General features: G+C 51.7%; 1 protein-coding gene across 3 annotated transcripts in view; it reads left to right on the forward strand.

Annotated features, from left to right (window-relative positions):
• PTPRA (protein tyrosine phosphatase receptor type A) overlaps nt 1-15,383 on the forward strand; it is a 111,220-nt gene extending 95,837 nt beyond the window's left edge. For all 3 annotated transcript variants that reach the window (XM_040981734.1, XM_040981735.1, XM_040981736.1), the window contains 13 exons: nt 575-611; nt 3,450-3,547; nt 4,738-4,857; nt 5,498-5,664; nt 6,079-6,214; nt 6,677-6,826; nt 7,915-8,008; nt 8,325-8,401; nt 8,912-9,046; nt 12,299-12,424; nt 12,504-12,655; nt 14,433-14,568; nt 15,087-15,383. In XM_040981734.1, the coding sequence (XP_040837668.1) occupies nt 575-611; nt 3,450-3,547; nt 4,738-4,857; nt 5,498-5,664; nt 6,079-6,214; nt 6,677-6,826; nt 7,915-8,008; nt 8,325-8,401; nt 8,912-9,046; nt 12,299-12,424; nt 12,504-12,655; nt 14,433-14,568; nt 15,087-15,161 (1,503 nt within the window). In that variant the 3' untranslated portion in view covers nt 15,162-15,383. The remainder of the gene's footprint in view (nt 1-574; nt 612-3,449; nt 3,548-4,737; nt 4,858-5,497; nt 5,665-6,078; nt 6,215-6,676; nt 6,827-7,914; nt 8,009-8,324; nt 8,402-8,911; nt 9,047-12,298; nt 12,425-12,503; nt 12,656-14,432; nt 14,569-15,086) is intronic.
• The last annotated feature ends 5,325 nt before the right edge of the window (nt 15,384-20,708 follow it).

Below are 20,708 nucleotides of genomic sequence, written 5' to 3' on the forward strand. Positions count from 1 at the left end.
AAACAGATAAATAAATATTTTTTTAAAAAGTGCAACTAGAACAGAAAAGATTGAAAAGAAAAGGAAGGTTAACTACAAAGTACCCATTTTTCAGAAGGTCCTAGCATCTGTAATGGAGAAGTTTGTTGTCAAGCACGGGAGCTGTTGCACTGCCTTCCCAGCTGTTCCTAGAAAGTTTTTGTACCTCAACAAGTAAGAAAATAACCCAAGTGTGCTTCCCAGGGAGGCCCTGCTGCTTCCCTGGGACACCACATGAATGTTTGTCTTGGCAGGTTCTTACCCCTTCACACCAAAGCCTGCATCATCAGGTGCTGATGCGTGTTAGAAGTATGTTCTAGCCTAAGACGCTTCATCTTTGAGAAGGCCAGCTAGAACATGGGAGCTTTGTGATCTTTGATTTTTAAGTACAAAGCTAATCCCCCAGGAATTTCTAGAATGGAAATTCTTGTTGATTGCTTGGACCAGTTCACAAGGGAGACTTTGTTAACTGATTTGCAATTCACACTGGAAACTTTAATTCCTATCCATTTTTGGTTTTAACTCTTCTTTTTTTGCCTTATTCTCTCCACCCCAGGGCTACCAAGAAAAGAACAAATTCATAGCTGCACAAGGTAAAAATGGCTTCTTATTCTTGGGCTTAACCATGATCACAAGGTGGGCCTAGGTTGGTTGTTGCTGTTGTTGTCTTTCTAAATGTTAACTAAATTAATCAGAATGCAGTAACTTTTCTGTACTCAAAATGGCTGAAAGAGAGCTGCACACACACAGTGGCCTAATGAGACCCTGAAAGAAGTGTAATCCACCTTACAATGACTATAGAAGATGTCCACGTGTATTTGTATATTAAAACAAAAAGGCTGAAAGAAAGCTGCATACACACACTCACCCCACGCACCCACCCACCTACCCCACTATGGCCTATTGAGATCCTCTGAGCAGAACTGAAATCAGCCTTCAGAGAGGATCTGCCACCTCCTGGGGGCCAGCCTGGCTCTCCTGCTCCAGCTCTAAGGCCTGAGCTCCACTGTGACTTGCAGATTAGTCTAGGGACAGGGGCAGAGCATGGGCACAGTGTCATGGTCCTGGACTTGTTCTGTACGTGTTTCCACAGCCTGCCATCCTAACAAGTCACTGCTGTCTTGAAATCCCAGAAAAAAATAGCTAATGTGTGTAGCTTTAAGAAGTAATTGAAGGGGCTTGGTGTGATGGCTCGATTGGCTAATCCTCCCCCTTCAGTTTACGTCCTAGCTGCTCCACTTCCCATCCAGCTCCCAGCTTATGGTCCAGGAAAGCAGTGCAGGATGGCCCAAAGCCTTGGGACCCTGAACCCTCATGAGAGATCCCAAGGAGGCTTCTGGCTCCTGACTTTGGATTGCTTCAGCTCTGACCGTTGTTGGGAGTAAAGCAGCAGATGGAAGATCTTTCTCTCTGTATATCTGCCTTTTTAATAAAAATAAATAAATCTTAAAAAAAAAAAAAGGAAGAAGAAGCAGAAGTAGTAGTTGTTGTCCACCAAAAGTGACTTATACAACCATTCAATGAGTATCTGTGGAAGTCTAGACTGCATCTTATGTGGCAGATGCTGGTCTGAACAAGATACGGTCTCTGCCATTTAAGAGTCTAATTGGTAGGGGAAAGTTTACACCAAATTAATATATTACCACAATTTGGGGAAGTGGCTGTATTTATTACCATAACCAGTAACCACATTTGGCTATTAAAAATAAATGTAAATGAAATTTAAAATTCAGCTTATTGTGCTGGTCATACTTTAAGTCTCAGTAGCCACTGTTGCTAGAAGCTACTGCATAAATGCAGAGATAAATGGGGCAGGCAGGGGATCCACATGGTGGTATACCAGGCTAATCCTCCACCTGTTAGCGCCAGCATCTGATACAGACACTAGTTTGAGTACTACTTAATGGCCTGGGAAAGCAGCAAAAAGTAGCTCAGGCCCTTGATCCCAGCTTCAAATAAGCTCAGCTCAGCTCTGGCCATTGCAGCCATTTGGAGAGTGAGCAACCACGTGGTTCTCTTTCGGTTTCTCTCTGTTTCTCTCTATATATGAAATATTTTTTAAATAAAAAATAACCATTTTAATTTTTAAAAAAGGACAACCTGGGAGAGCCTCAGATCCTTCTTGCCCTGGTGGTCTCCCATGGGAACCTGGCTGTCATATCAGGAGGCCCATCTTTTTCTCTCACCGTGTCGTTGTCTGTCCCTCAAGGCCAAACTGCGACACCACCTACTCAGTGATGGCCGTGGCACCATCAGTCACGAGTGGCATCTTTCTGTTTGCTTTGTTGATAGCACTAAACTGTGTGTTGCATGAAGGTCACCTGTGACTTCCTGAGAGGCCTTGTCACTCTGTCCCATTCTCTTGAACCTGCCCACGCCACCTCATGGCCTGAAGCTCTGCTCCAATTTTTTCCTGACATTCAGTTCTCTTGATTTTCTTATTTTCTAGATTTTATTTTTCTGACTTTCATTCCTCATTCTACCTGTTAAAAATAGCTTACTTCCTCCCCACATTGGTTGATGACTCCTTGCTTGGAACTCTACCTCTGTCTTTTATGGCCCCAGCACTTTCAGTTCTCCTGACTGCCTACCTGTGCCTTGTCAGTCTCCTCCTCGGACCTGACTCTGTTTGGATTTTATTTATTTTTATTGGAAAGGCAGATACGATTAACAGAGAAATATATCTTGTATCTGTTGGTTCACTCCCCAAAGGGCCGCTACGGCCAGAACTAAGCTAAGCCAGGAGCCAGGAGCTTCTTTTAGATCTTGCACGTGAGTACAGAGTTCTAAGGCTTTGTAGCATCCTCGACTGCTTTCCCAGGCCACAAGCAGGGAGCTGGAAGGGAAGTGAAGCATCCAGACCAGCACCCAGATGGGATCCCAGAACTTTCAAGGTAAGGATTTAACTATTGAGCTATCACGCCAGGCCTGGCTACTCTACTTCTGAACCAACTCTCTACTTATGGTATGCAGAAGTAGCAAAGGATGGCCCAAATCTTTGGCTTCTGGCTCCTGGCTTTAGATTGGTTCAGCTCCAGCCATTGTAGCCATTTGAGGAGTGAACAAGTGGATGGAAGATATTTCTGTCTGTCTCTTCTCTCTGTAAATCTGTGTTTCCAATAAAAATAGAGAAAGAGAAACACTTTGCTTGTCATGTGGCCCATAACATAGCTGTTCAGTGAACGGGCATGATTCCTGGTCCCAGCAATAATGTCCTTGGGAAACACTTTGCTCTGTTTATACTTTGACAGCCTCCTGACCCCAGCCTGGCACATGGATGGTGGATACATGGAGAACAGGCAGTAGGCACCATTCATGAATGAATGAATAGGTGGATTTCTGTGCTTACAGAAATGCAGGGTGCATGTTCCCACTTCCTTAGCGTCCTTCACTTTGATCATGGTTTTTGTCTTTGCTTTTGGTTACTTTAGGACCAAAAGAAGAAACGGTGAATGATTTCTGGAGGATGATCTGGGAACAAAACACAGCTACCATTGTCATGGTGACCAACCTGAAGGAGAGGAAAGAGGTGGGTGAAGAAATTCCATAGGAAAAGAGGGGGTGCCGTGTGGATACTTTTTGTAACTGCCGTGCTGGTAGGTCATCCTGACAGGCACAGGCCGGTGTGTCCGCTGGGTCTTCCTCAGGCCAGAAGCCTCAGGAAAACATTGGGGATTTGTGTGGGACTCTGTCATTCCTTGTGTCTGATCACCAGACAGTTCATGCTAGTCCAAAACAACCTAAAGGCAGACTTGGGCTACTAGTTAAAGCAGAGCCACTGAAGGGTTTCTCTCCCCTGGCTTCACTAGTCCTTCAGTCCATGGCTTCCTGTCCCACCTCCTGAAGCCTTTGGGATGTATCCTATAGTCCGTGAACAGAGAACGCCATAGGGTGCAAGGGAATCTGGGCTTCACAATGACCCCAAAGGCAGCTTTGTGACTATTGCTTCTCATCTGGTAGTTTGCCAAGGCCATGCCTACCCTGGCCAGCTCATCACTGGTTCTCAGCCAGCACAGTCCTGGGGCCTGAGGAAACCCCTGAGGATTTGTTAGGGCTGGTCTTTCTCAAGGATGGGCCTGAGTCACCTTGATCATCATCCTGGGGCATTTCCCCTAAACTGTGAATTGACAGCATCTAACCCAGCACATTCAGATATGTGATATTTTTGTACTTAATATTTCATTTTTATTTTAGAATCCCCCCAGAACTTTGTTGCTGGTCAGCATCCCACAGTGCCTAGATGGTATAGTGCCACAGTTGGGCATTAGCTTCCTCCAGTCAGACTTCTGGCTCTTGGAAGCTATTTGGGGTACAGGTGACAGTGCAGGCCATCAGCCTCTCCTGGCCGGTTTACCTCATTCCAGTCCTCATTCCATTTCTTCATGGATGCTGGTTTCTGGTGTGCAGACACCTTACCCCTGTAGCATCACTTGGGACACTGTGGGAGTACAGACTTCAGCAGATAAGTAGCTTCAGATTTGCCCTAACTGAAGAGATAGGGGAGGAAGAGATTGAGAGGTGTGGAGCTGGGACTATGTTATAGTGAAAGTGTGCTGAGGAATTCAGGAAAAACACAAACAGGTTAACTAACTCCAGATTGAGAGAAGAGACCATAGGCTGCCTGAGTCTTTAGTCTGGACTTTGTGGTCCCTTCCCTGCAGACCCTTTGTAGGCCAGGGCAGTGTGAGGTCATCGGGATGAATGTCTGTTTCTTTCCAGTGTAAGTGTGCCCAGTACTGGCCAGACCAAGGCTGCTGGACCTATGGGAATATCCGTGTGTCCGTAGAGGATGTGACTGTTCTAGTGGACTACACAGTACGGAAGTTCTGTATCCAGCAGGTACTGTCTCCTACCTCCTGTCTGTCCCATTTAATGTGCTGACCGCTGAACTGGAAGGAACAGCCTGGATCGTGCCCCTCTGTCTCAGAGCTGTCAGGACTTGCTGGGTGTGTAGTTTGTTCACCTTCTGAAATCAGAAGCTGGGCTGAGGAAGCTTTTCTTGTCAGAGCTAAGGGAGCAATGTGTGGTCAGGACTTGGAGAAGTGCCTGTTGAAGTGAGGCTTAAAGTCTGTAGTGTGACCGAGGGCCACAGAGGGAGTATCAGGAGGTGGCAAGGCCTCCTTTTCTACTCCAAATCCACCTGGCATCAGAGATGTGGTACCTGCCCCGGGCCGCCTCAGGAACCTGGAGGCTCAGTACCTCAGCAAAGGTCGCCTTCAGCCAAGGGGTGGGATGCTGTGAAAGGGAGGACCTGCCACAGGCAAAGAGCCCTACAGGTCACCTCCAACCCTGCCATTTATGTCTGAGACCTCTGTACTTCATTGTCCATATCTGTAGGCCGGCTCTGTGTATTCTCTGTCCACACTTGCAAAGTCCCTCAGCACCTCCCCTTGTCACCAATGGCCACAGCTCTCAGCCTTCCTCCCCTGCTGCCATCCCTGGGCATCAGGGCCAACCACAGAATCTCCTCACTTCACAGGTTGGCGATGTGACCAACAGGAAACCCCAGCGCCTCATCACTCAGTTCCACTTCACCAGCTGGCCAGACTTTGGGGTGCCTTTCACCCCAATCGGCATGCTCAAGTTCCTCAAGAAGGTGAAGGCCTGTAACCCTCAGTATGCAGGGGCCATCGTGGTCCACTGCAGGTCAGTGTAGCCTGACCCTTGGCTCCCCACATTCTGCCCCATGTGACCAGAGCAAGGGAACAACCGCGGGGCCCTGGCTGCGAAGGCTGGCACAGAGCAGACAAGCTGTGAGGGCCACAAGGCTAGAGATACTCCAGTTCCAGTGTCAGGGAAGGATCTGTCTTAAGGAAAGAGAGCTGGGCCATCCTCTAAGCCTGAGAGTCAGGAACCCAGGAGGTGGGGCACATGCTGAGAGCTGAGGGACAGGCACTCAGGACATGGAGGGGATGTTGGTTCCAGGAGAATCCCAGCTCTGCCCCATTCAGAATTAGCATGTAGAATCCTGGAGACCAGGCCCCAGCCTGTGCTGCCCTCCCTGTGTGCTTCCACAAGGCATGCTAGGCACCCTAGTAATACCACTGCTCTCTACCACAGCGCGGGTGTAGGGCGCACAGGGACCTTCGTCGTCATTGATGCCATGCTGGACATGATGCACACAGAGCGGAAGGTGGACGTGTATGGCTTTGTGAGCCGGATCCGGGCCCAGCGCTGCCAGATGGTGCAAACAGATGTGAGTGGTCTGGGGATGAGATAAGGGCGGAGGCTTTCCAAGACCAAACACTGGCCCACCTCAAGGAGTCTCAGCCCCTCAGGTTATTTGAAACAAACATACTACTGGGTAATGAAGAGCCCTTAAAATGGCATTAAGAAAATGGGTGCCAGGCAGCTCAGCCATGTCCATGAGCCCCAGAAACTGGCTCTAAGCCTGGGACCCAGCCCTGCAAGGGATGCCAGGTCATGACTCCTGCAGGCTGGGGAGGCTTCAGTTTCAGAAGGCTAGATTGGTCTTCTCCAAACATCCCAGAGCAGCCTAGGACCCTCCCTCCTGTGCATCATCAGTCCTGCTGCGCTGAGCTGGGCAGTTAGAGGGAATCACGTTATCCCTATTAGAACCAAGAGAAGTGAGCCAGAGTGGCCCGGGGAACAGTGGGCTGGCATGGCACTGAGAACTCGGGCCTCTCTCGTATATCAGATGCAGTATGTCTTCATATACCAAGCCCTTCTGGAGCATTATCTGTATGGAGATACAGAACTGGAAGTGACCTCACTAGACACCCACCTGCAGAAGATTTACAACAAAATCCCAGGGACCAGCAACAATGGGCTAGAGGAGGAGTTTAAGGTAAGTTGAAGTGGACACCGGCCTTCAGGTGAAGGATGCTTAGGATCTGGGGCTCCCCCAAAGCTTGGCTCCGGGGCAGCAAACGGGTCCTCTACTGGCATCTGAAGAGATGGCTCCTCACACACATTGCGGCCTTCTCGACTTGCCTGAGCATTGGACTTACTTGGGTTTTGTTGGGACTTGAGGAGTATGCAATAGTTTTGTTGTGGTGGCGGTGGTTTTCTAGCCCTTCAGCCCTCCTAGGCCATTGCACCATGCAACAGAAGCCTAATTTGTCTGTAGGGGCAGATAATAAAATACTTCAGTGCTCGCTTCAGCAGCACATACACTAAAATTGGAACAATAAAATGCTTGTTGAGGGTTTGCAGACCACGTGGTCTCTGTCCCAAGTACTCACACTGCTGTTAGAATACAAAGGCAGTCAGACGGTGCACAGGTAAATGAGCAAGGAGGGTTGAGAACAACTTGTCTTTCAGGCACCGGCCAGAGCTCGCCTGCAGACCTGAGAGTGCTGATGTTGCAGCATGCCCTTGGGTGGTGGCCATCAGCCCACCTAGTGTGTGTGTCACAGTCTCTCCCAGAATCCAGAGCTTAAGTTGGGTTCCTGGGGGAGGACCACTTAGGGCAGTGTCCCAGCTGTCACGTGCACAGGTTCTGACACAATGAGGCCAGTGCTGCCTATGTATTGGCTGCACTTGAGGGTAGCTGGGTTGATAAGGAGCCTCAGTCGGGATTGGAAGATGCCCTTTTCAATGATTTTTTTCTGCAGAGTCTGAGGTGGCCTGTAGGGATAGAGCAGCAAGGCAGGTGGGTGGGTACACTCCACCTTCAGAGCAGAGGTTACTGCTCCAGAATCATACAGTTCCAGGCTAGGGCAATCTAGAAGGGTCCACAAAAGCCTGGAAGGTCATGATTCCAAGACAAAAGAAACCATGTCCTGACAGGAATACAAAGAAGTGAAGTCAGGGTCCTGAGGAAAGGAGCCGCAAGCAGCTGGAAGACCTGGAGGCACAGGCCCAGTGCATGCCAACACTAGCCACATTTAGTTACTGAGATTCATAATTTCTTCCATCTCTTTGCCAATTCAGAAGTTAACATCAATCAAAATCCAGAATGATAAGATGCGAACCGGAAACCTCCCAGCCAACATGAAGAAGAACCGAGTGTTACAGATCATTCCATGTAAGAACCCTCTCTCCACCCCAAGCCTACTGTCCTACCCCCAATTCCTTCCTTCCCTTCTACTCCTCAGACACTGATTCATGCATGCCTTGCAGGCAAGTTGCACTCCCTTTTAAAGCAGTTCTTTACTGGATTCTTGAAATAAAGGAGCACAAAAGCCTAAGGCTTGCTCCCTCCTGACATACCCGTGAATATGAAACAGTCATATCCTTGCCCAGCTGGGCATTTATCTGCCTGGGGTCTGGGATGGGAGCAGTGGGAAGAGAGGAAGAGGATAGCCATGATGGTGAGCCACAAGCCACTGTCCTTCCTACAGATGAGTTCAATCGAGTGATCATTCCAGTGAAGCGGGGCGAAGAGAACACAGACTATGTGAACGCGTCCTTCATCGATGTAAGTTGCCAGTGATTCCCTGAGCTCCCAGCACCCCGTGGAGGTGCGGCTAGGCTCGCCATGCCTTCCTCATACACCTGCTTGGAAGGATCATCTTTGAGTCTAGCATGGAACTGTTACCTACCTGCCAGTCCTTGTACTGCTTTCTGTCCACGCCCAAAGAGCAGGAGGTGGAGGGAAGCGGGGCGTGTGCCAGTGTAACACCTAGAAGAAGAGGTTCCTAGTGCAGTCCACAGCCAAGAGGCTGACAAACTGCTCCTCCGTACTCCTGCTCTCTGCAGTCTAGCTCTCTACCTTCCCCTCGCCTTGCCTCACGCCCACGGGGACCAGCTTGTAACAGAGTGTCTGACCCTGGCCAAAGGAAAGTTCCACCTTGGTTGGGTTTCAGCTTCAAGCAGTCCCCAGACCCTCCTAGCACCCTCTCCCACTGACTCCAAGACAAATCTGTTTTTTCCACTAAGCTCTCCCTCACTAACCTCCCTCCCTCTTGAATTGACCTGGCCTGTGCAGGGCTACCGGCAGAAGGACTCCTACATTGCTAGCCAGGGCCCTCTTCTCCACACCATTGAAGACTTCTGGCGAATGATCTGGGAGTGGAAATCCTGCTCTATCGTGATGCTGACAGAACTGGAGGAAAGAGGCCAGGTGAGTTGGGAAAGGTCCCAAAAAATGAAAGATAGAAATAGCATGCAAAGTTGGTTGTGGAGGCCAGAAAATGTTCGAACATTTTCATTATCATATACTGTCAGTGTCCAAAGCACTGTTTCCAGACAAGATTGCCCAGGTATTGTTGTTGGGACAATCATTAGCTTCTACAGAACTGGAAAAGCAGGGTCTGCCATGAGGATGCAGGAGCCCAAGCACTTGGGCTATTTTCTGCTGCCTTCCCAGGTACATCAGCAAGGAGCTGGATTGGAAGTAGAGGAGCCAAGACTCAAACTGGCACCTATATGGAATGCCAGTACTGCAGGCAACAGTTAACCCACTACACCACAGCACCAACCTCCGAAAGCTATAAGCCATAGTGTGAACTGAAACTTTACAAAACCAGTTAAAGAGTCTTTCACAAATCCCAATTTGTATTTTTTAAGTTTTTGTTTATTTCTTTCCATTTATTTGAAAGAGATATCTTCTGTCTGTTGATTTACTCCCCCAAATGCCTACAACAGCCAGGGCTGAACCAGGCTAAAGCCAGGAACCTGAAACTCCATCCTTGCCTCCCATGTAGGCGACAGGGATCCAAGTGCTTGAACCACACCTGCTATTTGCCAGGCTGTGCATGAACAAGAAGCTAGAATTGGGAACACAGCAGGAATCAAATCTATGGACTTGATATAAAAAGCAGGGTATCTTAACTAATGAACCAAATAACTACCCTCAGTTTGTTTTTACTTTTTATTTTTATTGGAAAGACAGATATACCAAGAGAAGGAGAAACAGAAATATCTTCTGTCCACTGATTCACTCCTCAACTGGCCACAATGGCCAAAGCTGAGCCAAACCAAAGCCAGGAGCTTCTTCCAGGTCTGCCACATGGGTGCAGGGTCCCAAGGCTTTGAGGCATCTACTGCTTTCTCAGGCCACAAGCAGGGAGATAGATGGAAAGTGGAGCAGCCAGGATACAAACCAATGCTTATGTGAGATCCTGGTGCATGAAAGGCGAAGACTTAGCTACTAGGCTATTGTGCTGGGTCTGTTTTTTGTTTGGCTCAATGGCTAAATCTCACCATGTGCCAGGAACCCATATGGGCGCCAGTTCGTATAGTGGCTGCTCCACTTCCCTTCCAGCTCCCTGCTTGTAACCTGGGAAAGCAGCAGAAGATGACCCAAAGCCTTGGGACCCTGCACCCACGTGGGAGACCCAGAAGAGGCTCCTGGTTCCTAGCTTCTATCAGCTCAGCTCCATTGCAGCCATTTTGGGAGTGGGCCAGCAGATGGAAGGTCTTTCTCGCTGTATCTCCTTCTCTCTGTAAATTCACCTTTCCAATTTAAAAAAAAAATCTTAATTTAGAAAAATAAATTATTCATTTATTTTGTTTGAAATGTAGTTAGAGAGAGGAATCTTACATCTTTTGATTCATGCCCCCAATGGCCACAGGCATCACTGGACGAGGTTAAAGCCAGGAGCCAGGAGTGTCGTCTGGTTCTCCCACCTAGGTTCAGGGGCCCAATTACTAAAGCCATCTTCCACTGCTTTCCCAGGCACTAGAGCAAGAAGCTAGATCAGAAGTACAGCAGCTGGGACACAAACCAGCACCCAAATGGGATGCTGGCATCATAGGTAGCAGCTCAACCCCCTCCACCATGATTCCGACCCCTGGTGGGAGACTGGTAACAAGGCACAGCAGTTAATCCGCCACTTGGATGCCCACATCTTACATCAGAGTGCCTGGTTCAAGTCCTGGCCACTGCATGCTTTCTATCCAGCTGCTTGCTGGTGCTCCTAGAAGGCAGCAGATGGTTTCTGCCACCAACATGGGAGACCTGGATTGAGTCACTGGCTTCGGCCTGGCCTGCCTCTGATGTTGCAGGCAGTTGAGAAGGAATTTTGGAAGAAAGATCTCTAATAATTTCTCTTTCTCTTCCTCTCTTTTTCCTTTTAAATAAATAAGTTAAAAATCCTCCAGAATCGTGAAAGCTATGACAGCAGTGTCCCAGGGCCCCTGAGAATGCACACTTAGGAAAGAAGATGTCCCAGAAGACCCAAGCGATGGGCTTTTTCCCAGCCTCAGCCCCCATAACTTCAGGTTGGGATGGCATGTCCTGGCCGTCCTGTAGGGTATTGAGCCACAGCTCTGTCCTCCCAAGGCCAGGTGCCAATAGCGGGCCCCCGCCTCAGTCATGGCAGCCAAAAGCGTCTCCAGGGACAGCCATGTGGCACAGCACCTGAGCTACTGCTTGGGGTTCCTGCATCATATCCAAGAGCCTAGCTCCAGCTCCCTGCTAACCATGCACAGCCTGGGAGGCGGGGTCCCTGCCAGCCACTTGGGAGACCCAGGTGGAGTTCCTGGTTCCATCTTGGCCTAGCCCTAGTTGTTGTGGACATCTGAGGGATGAACCTAGAAATCAGAGACCCTTGTCTGTCTCTGAGCCATTCAGTTAAAGAGAGTTGTTTTTAAAAATCCTCCAGTAAAAGTGAGGGCACGTGAGCAGTTACTGCAAGCCCAAAGCAGAGGTTGCTTCGGCAGCAGTGCTGGTGGCCTGGGCTCAGCAGGCCGTGAGCAGGGAGGTGGGGAACCAGCTGGAGAATGAAGATGGCAGCCACTCCTGCCCCAGTAGATTAGACACGGAGAGTTTTATACTTAGTTCCTCCCCATTTTGTACTTGCAAAGTTTACTTGCTCACCCTGATATTTCATTCTACCAAGCCTTTTTATTTCCTATTTTGGTCATAAGTCCGTCCCTCCCCCCCGTGGCTTTGCCCTCTAGAAGTGCACACCTGAGTAACAAGGCCACCTGGGAAGTGAGCCCCTCTGTGAATGGCAGGGGGGTGCCCTCTCTGCTGTGGTGCACAGGGTGGAACAGTGCCCGAGGTACAGCTCCCTCCCCTCACCCTCACCTTCCAGGTCCAGAAGCCAGCAGAGGCTGGGACAGTGAGCACACAAATCTTCTCAGGCCATGGTCCTACAAGATGTGACCCAGCAAACCACTCCTCTCTGTGCTGTCCCTTAGTAGGCTATTCCACACCTGAAGAAAAACCCACAAGCCTAGGGGCAGTGAGGAGGAGTGTGACCGCACATCCATGAATCCTCTGCCCATGGGCTGAGCCTGCTGTCAGCTGACAAAGCCTGCTCCCTGCTGCCTGCCACTATGCCCCAGGCCTCTCAGAATCTTCCTGCTCTTCCCTCTCCCACCAATTCCCATCACATCTAGTGTGTATTCCCATTTGTCCCTCCAGGAAAAGTGTGCCCAGTATTGGCCGTCTGATGGGCTGGTGTCCTATGGAGACATCACAGTGGAGCTGAAGAAGGAGGAGGAATGTGAGAGCTACACCGTCCGAGACCTGCTGGTCACCAACACCAGGGTAAGGTGCACCAGGGATGAAACTTCCTTGTGGGCAGCAGGGCTGCCTGCCCGGCCTCCCTGACCTCTTGCCTCCACAGGAAAACAAGAGCCGGCAGATCCGGCAGTTCCACTTCCATGGCTGGCCGGAAGTGGGGATTCCCAGCGACGGGAAGGGCATGATCAGCATCATTGCAGCTGTGCAGAAGCAGCAGCAGCAGTCGGGAAACCACCCCATCACTGTGCACTGCAGGTACGGCCCCCAGCCTGCACAAAGCCATCTGGCACAGCACATTGCCCAGTGCTCGGCAGTTACCCTGATGGTCAGGACAGGCTGCGCTATAGATACTGAGCATGGGGGCCTGGCCTCCATAAGCACAGGGAAGAGGAAAAGGCAATTCTTTTGAAAACACATAAAACAGAGAGGACTAAGAACATAGCAGGAGAGAGAAAAGTCAAGAGTGTCTCCCAGGCTTCAGTCTGGGTCACTGGGAGTGGCTGGTGTGGCCAACAGAGGAAAGAGGGTGAGATGCTTGTGTTGAAGGAAAGGTGAATTTTGTTTGGGGTAAACAGTTCAGGAATGCAGTCTAGAAAAAGGTAGTTACTGGGTTTTCCTTGAAGTTGTTCCAAAGATTACCTGTACTAACTTTCCGTTTCCTCTCCTCCACTCCTCTCCCAAGCTCATTCCATCTACTCTTTCCCTACCACCTCTCTCTCTCTCTCACTCTCTCTCTCTCTCTCTCTCTCTCTCTCCCCCATCCCAGACATTGCCACTGCTCCTGTCAAAGCCCACTGTGGCCTCAGTAGCTGAAGCCAGTCATCCTTCTCTGTCTCCTTCAGCACACACAGCTCATCACTCATGTCTCAGGGCCGTGCTCTCAGCATATCTTCTCTCCTGCGCCTTATGCTCATTGCCTGTTCCTTGTCTCCACTGCCGATTCCTCCCCATCAATGGCTCACAGCCCTGTCCTTTACCTCTTTTCTGTCAACTGCCAACTCATTTAGGTGAGCTCATCTGGTCGCAAAACTTTAATACCAAGCCCGAAATATACAGCCAGCTCACCCTTTGCCTAAAATCAAGATTCGTCCATCTGCTCACCAGCTTGTCTGCCTTATGTGCAGTGGACATCCTCAGCTTGCAGGGTCCAAGGCAGGACGCCCAGTCTTCCCAAGCCTACCTGTGCACAACCTTCCCCAGTGCAGTGAGCCGCCTCTCAGTCACTCATCACATCTGATCCACAGTAGAACATGCTCTAGCTGCCGGACTCTCAGAACCCATGAGTTTGAGTCCCTCTCTCCACCATCACTGTCCAAGCTACCATTGCCTCTCCTGGTATCTGTGGCAATGTGCTCTACACAGAACCCTGAGGGAGCCTTTCTAACCACGTCTCACCATATCACTCCATTACTTAGCATCCTAACAATGGTTTACAGAATCTATTGGACCTACAGACTCCCTTCCAGGCCCAGTGGGTGCAGAATGGGGCTGGCTTTCTCCCCAGGACTCCAACTCACCCCAGCTCTCCTCCCCTCCTCTGCCCCTCACATCTAGATCCTTGCACCCTGCATACTCACCTGTCTGGGGCCCAAGATGTGCACCACTCAGATGCCCACTAGGCCTTCTCTACCCTCCTATGGGTTAGAGAGGCTTCCTTCCCCAAAGTGCCTACCTAGAATACCTGTTCCTCTTTTCTTCCCCACCAGCTGTCTCAGCCCCTCCCGTGGGGCAGCAGGCAAGTGAAATGGCTGATGAAAGTGAACAGGGTGGATGATGTCAAGGCTGGAGTGTGCATTCCTCATACTGGGGAAGACAAGGGAAAGCATGAGAAAGAATCTACAAACACGGACCAGTGCAGAGGGTAGGGTTGGTCAGAGAAAAGGAAGAGAGGACTCGAACTCTAACCTGAGCCAGCAGCTGCCAGGGAGGCCCAGGGACTGCAGGTGTGCTGCCGCCTTGTGCTGCATTCCCACAGGACCCTCGGCAGCCCCATGCTGCCTCTGCGCATGCTCAGTATCCTGCTCTGTTGCAGCGCCGGGGCAGGACGGACAGGCACCTTCTGCGCCCTGAGCACGGTCCTGGAGCGTGTGAAAGCAGAGGGGATTCTGGATGTTTTCCAGACCGTCAAGAGCCTAAGGCTGCAGCGGCCACACATGGTCCAGACACTGGTATGTGCCCTGTGTCCTTGACCCACACCCATCCTCCGTTAGGGCCAGCTGAAGGAGGGGACACTTCACAGGCCCCTGGGGGTCTGCCGAGATGCCCCAACAGTTGGGAATGCTTTGCAAGGAAAATGGGAGTGAAAGCATAGTCCGTTTCACCAGTGGGATGTGACAGGCCAGAGACAAGTGCCTGTTAGCCCTCGGGGGGAGAAGGGGACGGGTGTGCCTGACTCCTGACAGCCTAGCTGTCCTGAGGCTTCCCCGATACCATTTGATGGGAGAAAAAGCTAATTTTCAGAGGCTTGGGGGAAGAGTCAAGGCTCAGAGCCGTAGGTAACATTGCCACCTATGAGCCATGATGCCGTGAGGGCCCGCTCTGGCCACCACCTCCCAGCCTCATGTTCTCCCGGGACTAGCGCCGTCCCAGTCTGAGTCCACAGGCATTTGTTTGCTCCAAGTCTGTTAGTAAGCGCGGTACAACATTTGCACCTGTAACCCTGGCTTTACTCACCTTCCATCCCCAGGAACAGTATGAGTTCTGCTACAAGGTGGTGCAGGAGTACATCGACGCATTCTCAGATTATGCCAACTTCAAGTAACAGGCGATGAGGTCTGAGGACAGGAGAATTGCCTTTAATATTTTGTAATATTCTGTTTTGTTAATATACCCAAAATTGTGTATATATCTTATAACGGTTTTAGAAATTGGTACATAGGCTTCTATTACCTGTTAGGTGGAGATTTTATATGTAAATGTGTTAGCACTGATAGTCCTTTTTCCAATGTTTTATTGGGGAATTAAATAGTGTGATGTTTGGATTGATACTGTGAGATCCTCAGCCTGGAAATAGGGCCAGCATGGCCCCTGGTTTATACATCTTCACCTGAAAAAAAAAGAAACAAAATCCATCCTAGGCGGCTCAGCGCCAACTAAGAAAAAAGCACAAAGTTTTCAGAGCTCTTGAGGAGAGTGGTTGTCCCAAGCCCCCCAACCTCACCCTGCCCTCCCTGCACTGTAAATACCCCTGCCCGACCCCCACGCGACCCTCATGCCCCCGGACCGGAGCGAGCGGGATGTCCGGCACCACACTCGGGTTATCAGGTAATAAAGCATTGCCCCTGAGCACATGGCTCTCCTGTGTCATGGGGCAGTGGGACACCAAGCGAGACCCTGCCTGTCCAGCCCAGTCCTCCAGCTCAGAGCTTAAAAAGGCAGGGCTCTTTCTTTCAAAGCCCAGCTTCAAAGTGTTGGGTCCCAGCTGCCTGGGAGGGGTGTGAGGTTCCTTCCTGCGCTTTCTTAGGTGCAGGGCCCAGGCTGGGATGGCTGGCTTGGCCAGTCCAACCTCCCTGTTCCCTGGTGCTTGGCTACAAGGCCACTTCGGTGTGTCACTCTATCCAGGCTACACTTCCTGTGTGTCCCCAGAGCCAGGACTTGGACCTGTCTCAGAGCCAGGACAGCAGGAACCTTGGCTCCCATCTTGGAGTAGGGTGAATGTTTCTCTGGTAGCAGTCCATGGCGAGGATGTCCTGCTCACACAGCAAGTGGGTCCCTGCCATGGCCCTACTCTGTCTGGGAGAAGCAAGGAGAACAAGCAGCTTCCTTGTTGAGAACAAGCAGAAGTTGTACTTTTCATCCCCCAATGTTCACAGGTTTAAGAGAGTGTCAAGAAATGTAGGGCCTTACTGGGAGGGCCTGCCCACTGCCCACTGCCCACTGCCCCCAGCCTCGTGAGGTGCTTATCAGGGAGCAGGAGGGCGACCCCAGCCCCACCCTGCAGCTGGCAGAGGAGAGCCCAGAAACCCATGGCCCCAAGGCCTTCTCACAGAGCCAGCAGGCTCGGGGTCCTTAGGGCTCTGGGGGTGAGAAGCAACACCCCAGCCTGGTCCAGGGAGACATACTCAAAGGTTAGCACTGTTGGACTTCTTGGAGGAAATGGGACTGGAACTGGGCCCCAGGGCTGCTGGGGATGGAGATGAACAGACCTCCAGAGTGTATGGGAGTAAGAGGGTATACTGAGTGGAGACCAGCAGGAGGCCAGTGAAGGGCAGGAGCCTCCCTCAGGGAGCTTGCCAGAGAGGAGATGAAGTCGAGTGAGGCCTCTGATCCTTCTGTGGGAACTAAAGAACTCCATGAGACAGTAGGTTCAGTGGCCGGTAGTTGAAAAGGATAAATGAACTAAGCAGAAACACTCAAGTTTCTGATGAGGGACCCTGTGTTTGGGGGAGTAACCCTGCCTCTTCTGCCTCTGGGTGACCAAGTCCAGGCAGGTGCAGGAGGATGGGATTAGGCAGGCAGACCACTTAGAGAATGTACAAGTGGGGCCACAGCTTCCTCCTGTGCTAAAGAGAGATGGAGGAGAGTGAGCAGGCTGCTCACCTCCTGGTCCCAGAGCAAACCTTTTTGTTGATGTTAAGATGTATTTATTTCAAAGGCCGAGAAGCAAGGAGCGGGAGGTCTTCCACACACTGATTTACTCCCAAATGGTCACAACAGCCAAGTCTGCTTGGCTGGATCAAAGCCTGGAGCCCGAGTCTTCATTCTGATCTCCCACTTGAGTGTCGGGGCCCAAGCCCTTGAACCACCCTCTGCTGCTTTCCCAGATGCATTAGCAGAAAGCTCAGTCCGAAGCAGAGTAGCCAGAACTCAACCTGGCACTCTACTGTGGGATGCTGGCACCACAAGAGACATAACCGCAACAGGCACCAGCAGAGGCCCAATGAAAACATCCTGGGGTTCACAGGGAAGGGCAGGGGTGACCCTCCATCCAGGGCCTGTCCCACCACTCCTGCCTAGAGCTAGTGTTAACTCTGAAGGAGGAGGCACAGCCAGGACACCTCTTAGCGTTCTCCTCAGGCATCCGCCCTTCACACCCACCCCCGCACCTCCCAAGGTTGCCATTTCCTTGGTCAACACCCCACTGGGTGACACAGGTTCTCGTTCAAAAAGTGCACGTCCTGGAGAGCCCAGGTTCTTCCTGTGTGACAAACTTGGTCCAAGTCTAAAGCACAGGACATCCTTGTACAGCGGGCTAGGCCACAGCTTGAGAAGCTGCCAGCTCATTTTCAGAGTGTGGGTCAGTGTCCTGCTTCCAGTCCAGCTCCCTGCTCGCGCATCCTGGGAGACAGCAAATGATGGGCCAGCCACGCGGAAGGCCTGGATAAAGCCTGCTGACCTGCAGCCCAGGGCTTTCTGTCACAGGTATTTGGGGAGTAAACCAGCAGATAGAAGGGTGTGTGTGTATGTGCGTGCGTGCTTCAAGTAAATTAAATAAATATAGACATATGTTTATTTAAAGTCCTAGCCCTCTATCCCCCTCATTTCCTTCCCACCTGCTTGGTGCCAGCTCCACATGTCCACTACCTCTCATCCGCCAGCTCCCCACCTGGCATCAGTGACATGCTCTGACTTCTTGCCTTCAGCTGCTCCTGAGAGATCGGGGCTCTGGCTCTGTGTAGCCCCCCAGCTCCAGATGCACTTTCTCTCAGGACTCACACCCAGCTTCTCACCTGTTCCTGTCCCTCTGCATCTGCCTGCACATGACCAGCCCCTGCATCCTTCCGGCAGCCCCTCTCTTCCCACCTCCATTTTACTCCTTCACTTGGGGTCCCTCATGGCTATCAGGCCAACCCACCAGGCCACCTGCCCAGGGTCTCTTGTTTCCGCTCTCTTGTCTGTTTTCCCAGCGCCAGCTGGAAGGTTTGAATCTTCCACAAGGAGCAGCAGCACAGGGCTGAACAAAGGGAAGGGAGGGTTAAGGGGCTGGCCGGGAGGGCCTTCTGACACTCTCTAAGTTGCTGAGCATGTTGCCGGAGGGCCTGGAGCATTCCCTGGGAAGCTGGGTCAACCTTGGGTTTTTGAGGAAAAGCCGTAATAAAATTACAGTAAAAATTAAAGACACCCTAGTCTTTTAGAAATGCCAGGATATTGGATGAAGCATTTCGTCTACCCAACCAGAATGAAGCTGATTCATTAAACTCAAGAAAGGTTACCCTCACCAGGCCACAAAAGCGCATGCTTTCCCAAAAATCACTGGTTAACAAAATCAACATATTTCCCACAATTTCGCCAAATGTAGTGGTTTCAGGTCCCTGCTAATAAGTTTGGACATTCACAGGGATTCCATGTGGCTAAAGCCCTGGGGTCCCACCCCAGCTGACACCTCCATCCCCCATGTCTGTCGCAGACCCTGACACACCTGCCTGCCCAGTTGAGACTGGTCAGTGTGATGCAGAGCCTCTTCCTGGCCCCCACGTTTGCTCTTAAGCCCACACACAGGGTTGGCCTGTTCACCCTGTCAATAGGCCTCTGTCCCTGGACGCCCCAACAGCTGCTGGCAATGCTGGAAGGCCCAGAGTTAGCTACGTCTTAAGTCCACAGTGGTCCTGTGCAGACCATGGGGCTAAAAGGGAACTTTGATGGTCAAGATTGTTCCATCCCCTACTGCTAGCCCCAGAGCAACTGTACTGTCCCCTCAGCCAGAGCCCTCAGGGCCAGCGTGGAGGGGGGAGTGGCACTCTGGAGGGAGTCGGCCCTGATGCTACAGTGATCTGTGCCGCTTTGTAAACGAGCATCCTCCCCCAGACCACCAGGCAAGCTGGCAGAGCAGGGAGTGCTGTGCAAGTGGGCAGGGGCTGAGCTGCTCTTTCCAGGATGGGCGGAGCTCCCTGGTTGATGAAGCCCTGGGCTCTGTGACCTGAGTTTGGCAACCACCTGGAGGAGCCACCTAGGCCACAGCCCCCTCCCCTTTCCTAGCCCTCCACCACAAGCCACACCCAGAAAATTGCTTTCCTCTTCTCTCCCCAGCTACTCTCCCATCTGCCCTCATGCTTGCCATCCCTAGCACGGGAGGATCAAGGGGTAGAAGTGCTACACATGGGGTTGGTATGGAGGCAAAACAGACTAATCCTCCACCTATAGCACCAGCATCTCCTGTGGATGCTGGTTGGTATCCCTGCTGCTCCACTTCTGACCCAGCTCCCAGCTTATGGCCTAGGAAGGCAGCAGAAGACCTTGGGCCCCTGCATCAACATGGGAGACCTGGAAGAAGCTCCTGGGTCCCAGCTTAGATCAGCTCAGCATTGGCTGTTGCAACCATCTGGGGAATGAATCGGCAAAGAGAAGACTTTCATATCTCTCCATCTCTATCTCTAAAATCTGCCTTTCAAATTAAATAAAATGCTTGGGGTTTTTTTAATGCTACACATGGGGTAGGCACAGTAGTGGGGCCATTTCGGGAGTGAACTGGCAGATCTCTCTAGCTCTTTCAAACAAAAATTTAAGAAAAAAATAAGTGCTACACATCTCTATCCCCAGTTATGGCAGAGGCGGCAGGTCACACAGAAAAGGGCAGGGAGCCTGGTGCTGGCTGCTGGAGCACTGCCCTGGCCGTCATCCAGGGCACATTGGCCTGCAGTCTGCACCTGCTCCTGCAGGACGTGGCCAGAAGCCCTCGGAGCTGGCAGGGCTGTCAGCCTCCATTTCCCCGGCCCCAGAAAGCTGTTCCCTCCCCTGGCTGGCCTGGCATCCCTCAGGGCTTAGAGGACCGAGCCCTAGGGGGCACCGGGGCACCAGGATGGCCCCTGGAGGATAGGAAGGGAGCTTGTGGCAGCTTCCAATGCTCACCAGCCTGCGTGGGAGGAAGAAGGAGTGCCTGGGGTAGGAGGAGCCAGCGCAGGCTGCAGCCTGGGGTCCATTCTGAGGAAGGTAGCCCCCTGCACACTACCAGATCCCGGCGCCCGACCCGGGATCCGCCCCAGTACCCCAGCTGTGCAAGCTCCTCCCCACGGCACGCAGGGCAGGGTGCCACCTGCTGTTCTATTTCCCAGTCGAATTTTGCCAAGTCTCTAAGTCACTCCTGTTCAGGTGTGAACTCAGGACTGTTAGAGGACACAGGTCACTGGAGGTCCCCGCTGGGTCTCCCACTCCAGCGGGAGGCGGCTGCAAACCACCCTCTCCCACCCGCGCTGAGACCCATCCCGGCCTTGGGAGCGGGAGGGCCAGCGGGGCGGGTCAGCCGGACCCGGGGCTGGCCTGTGGTGGGCGGGGTCACCGTGCGCTCCGCCCCCGAGTGGGCGGGCCTAGGGAAGGGGCGGGAGCCCGAGGACTACCGGTCCCAAGGTGCCCCGCGCGCGCCCGCGGGCCCCGG

Source organism: Ochotona curzoniae, unplaced genomic scaffold (genome assembly GCF_017591425.1).
Source record: "Ochotona curzoniae isolate NIBS_2020 unplaced genomic scaffold, NIBS_Ocur_1.0 contig_3520, whole genome shotgun sequence".
In the NCBI taxonomy this organism is placed as follows: Eukaryota; Metazoa; Chordata; class Mammalia; order Lagomorpha; family Ochotonidae; genus Ochotona; species Ochotona curzoniae.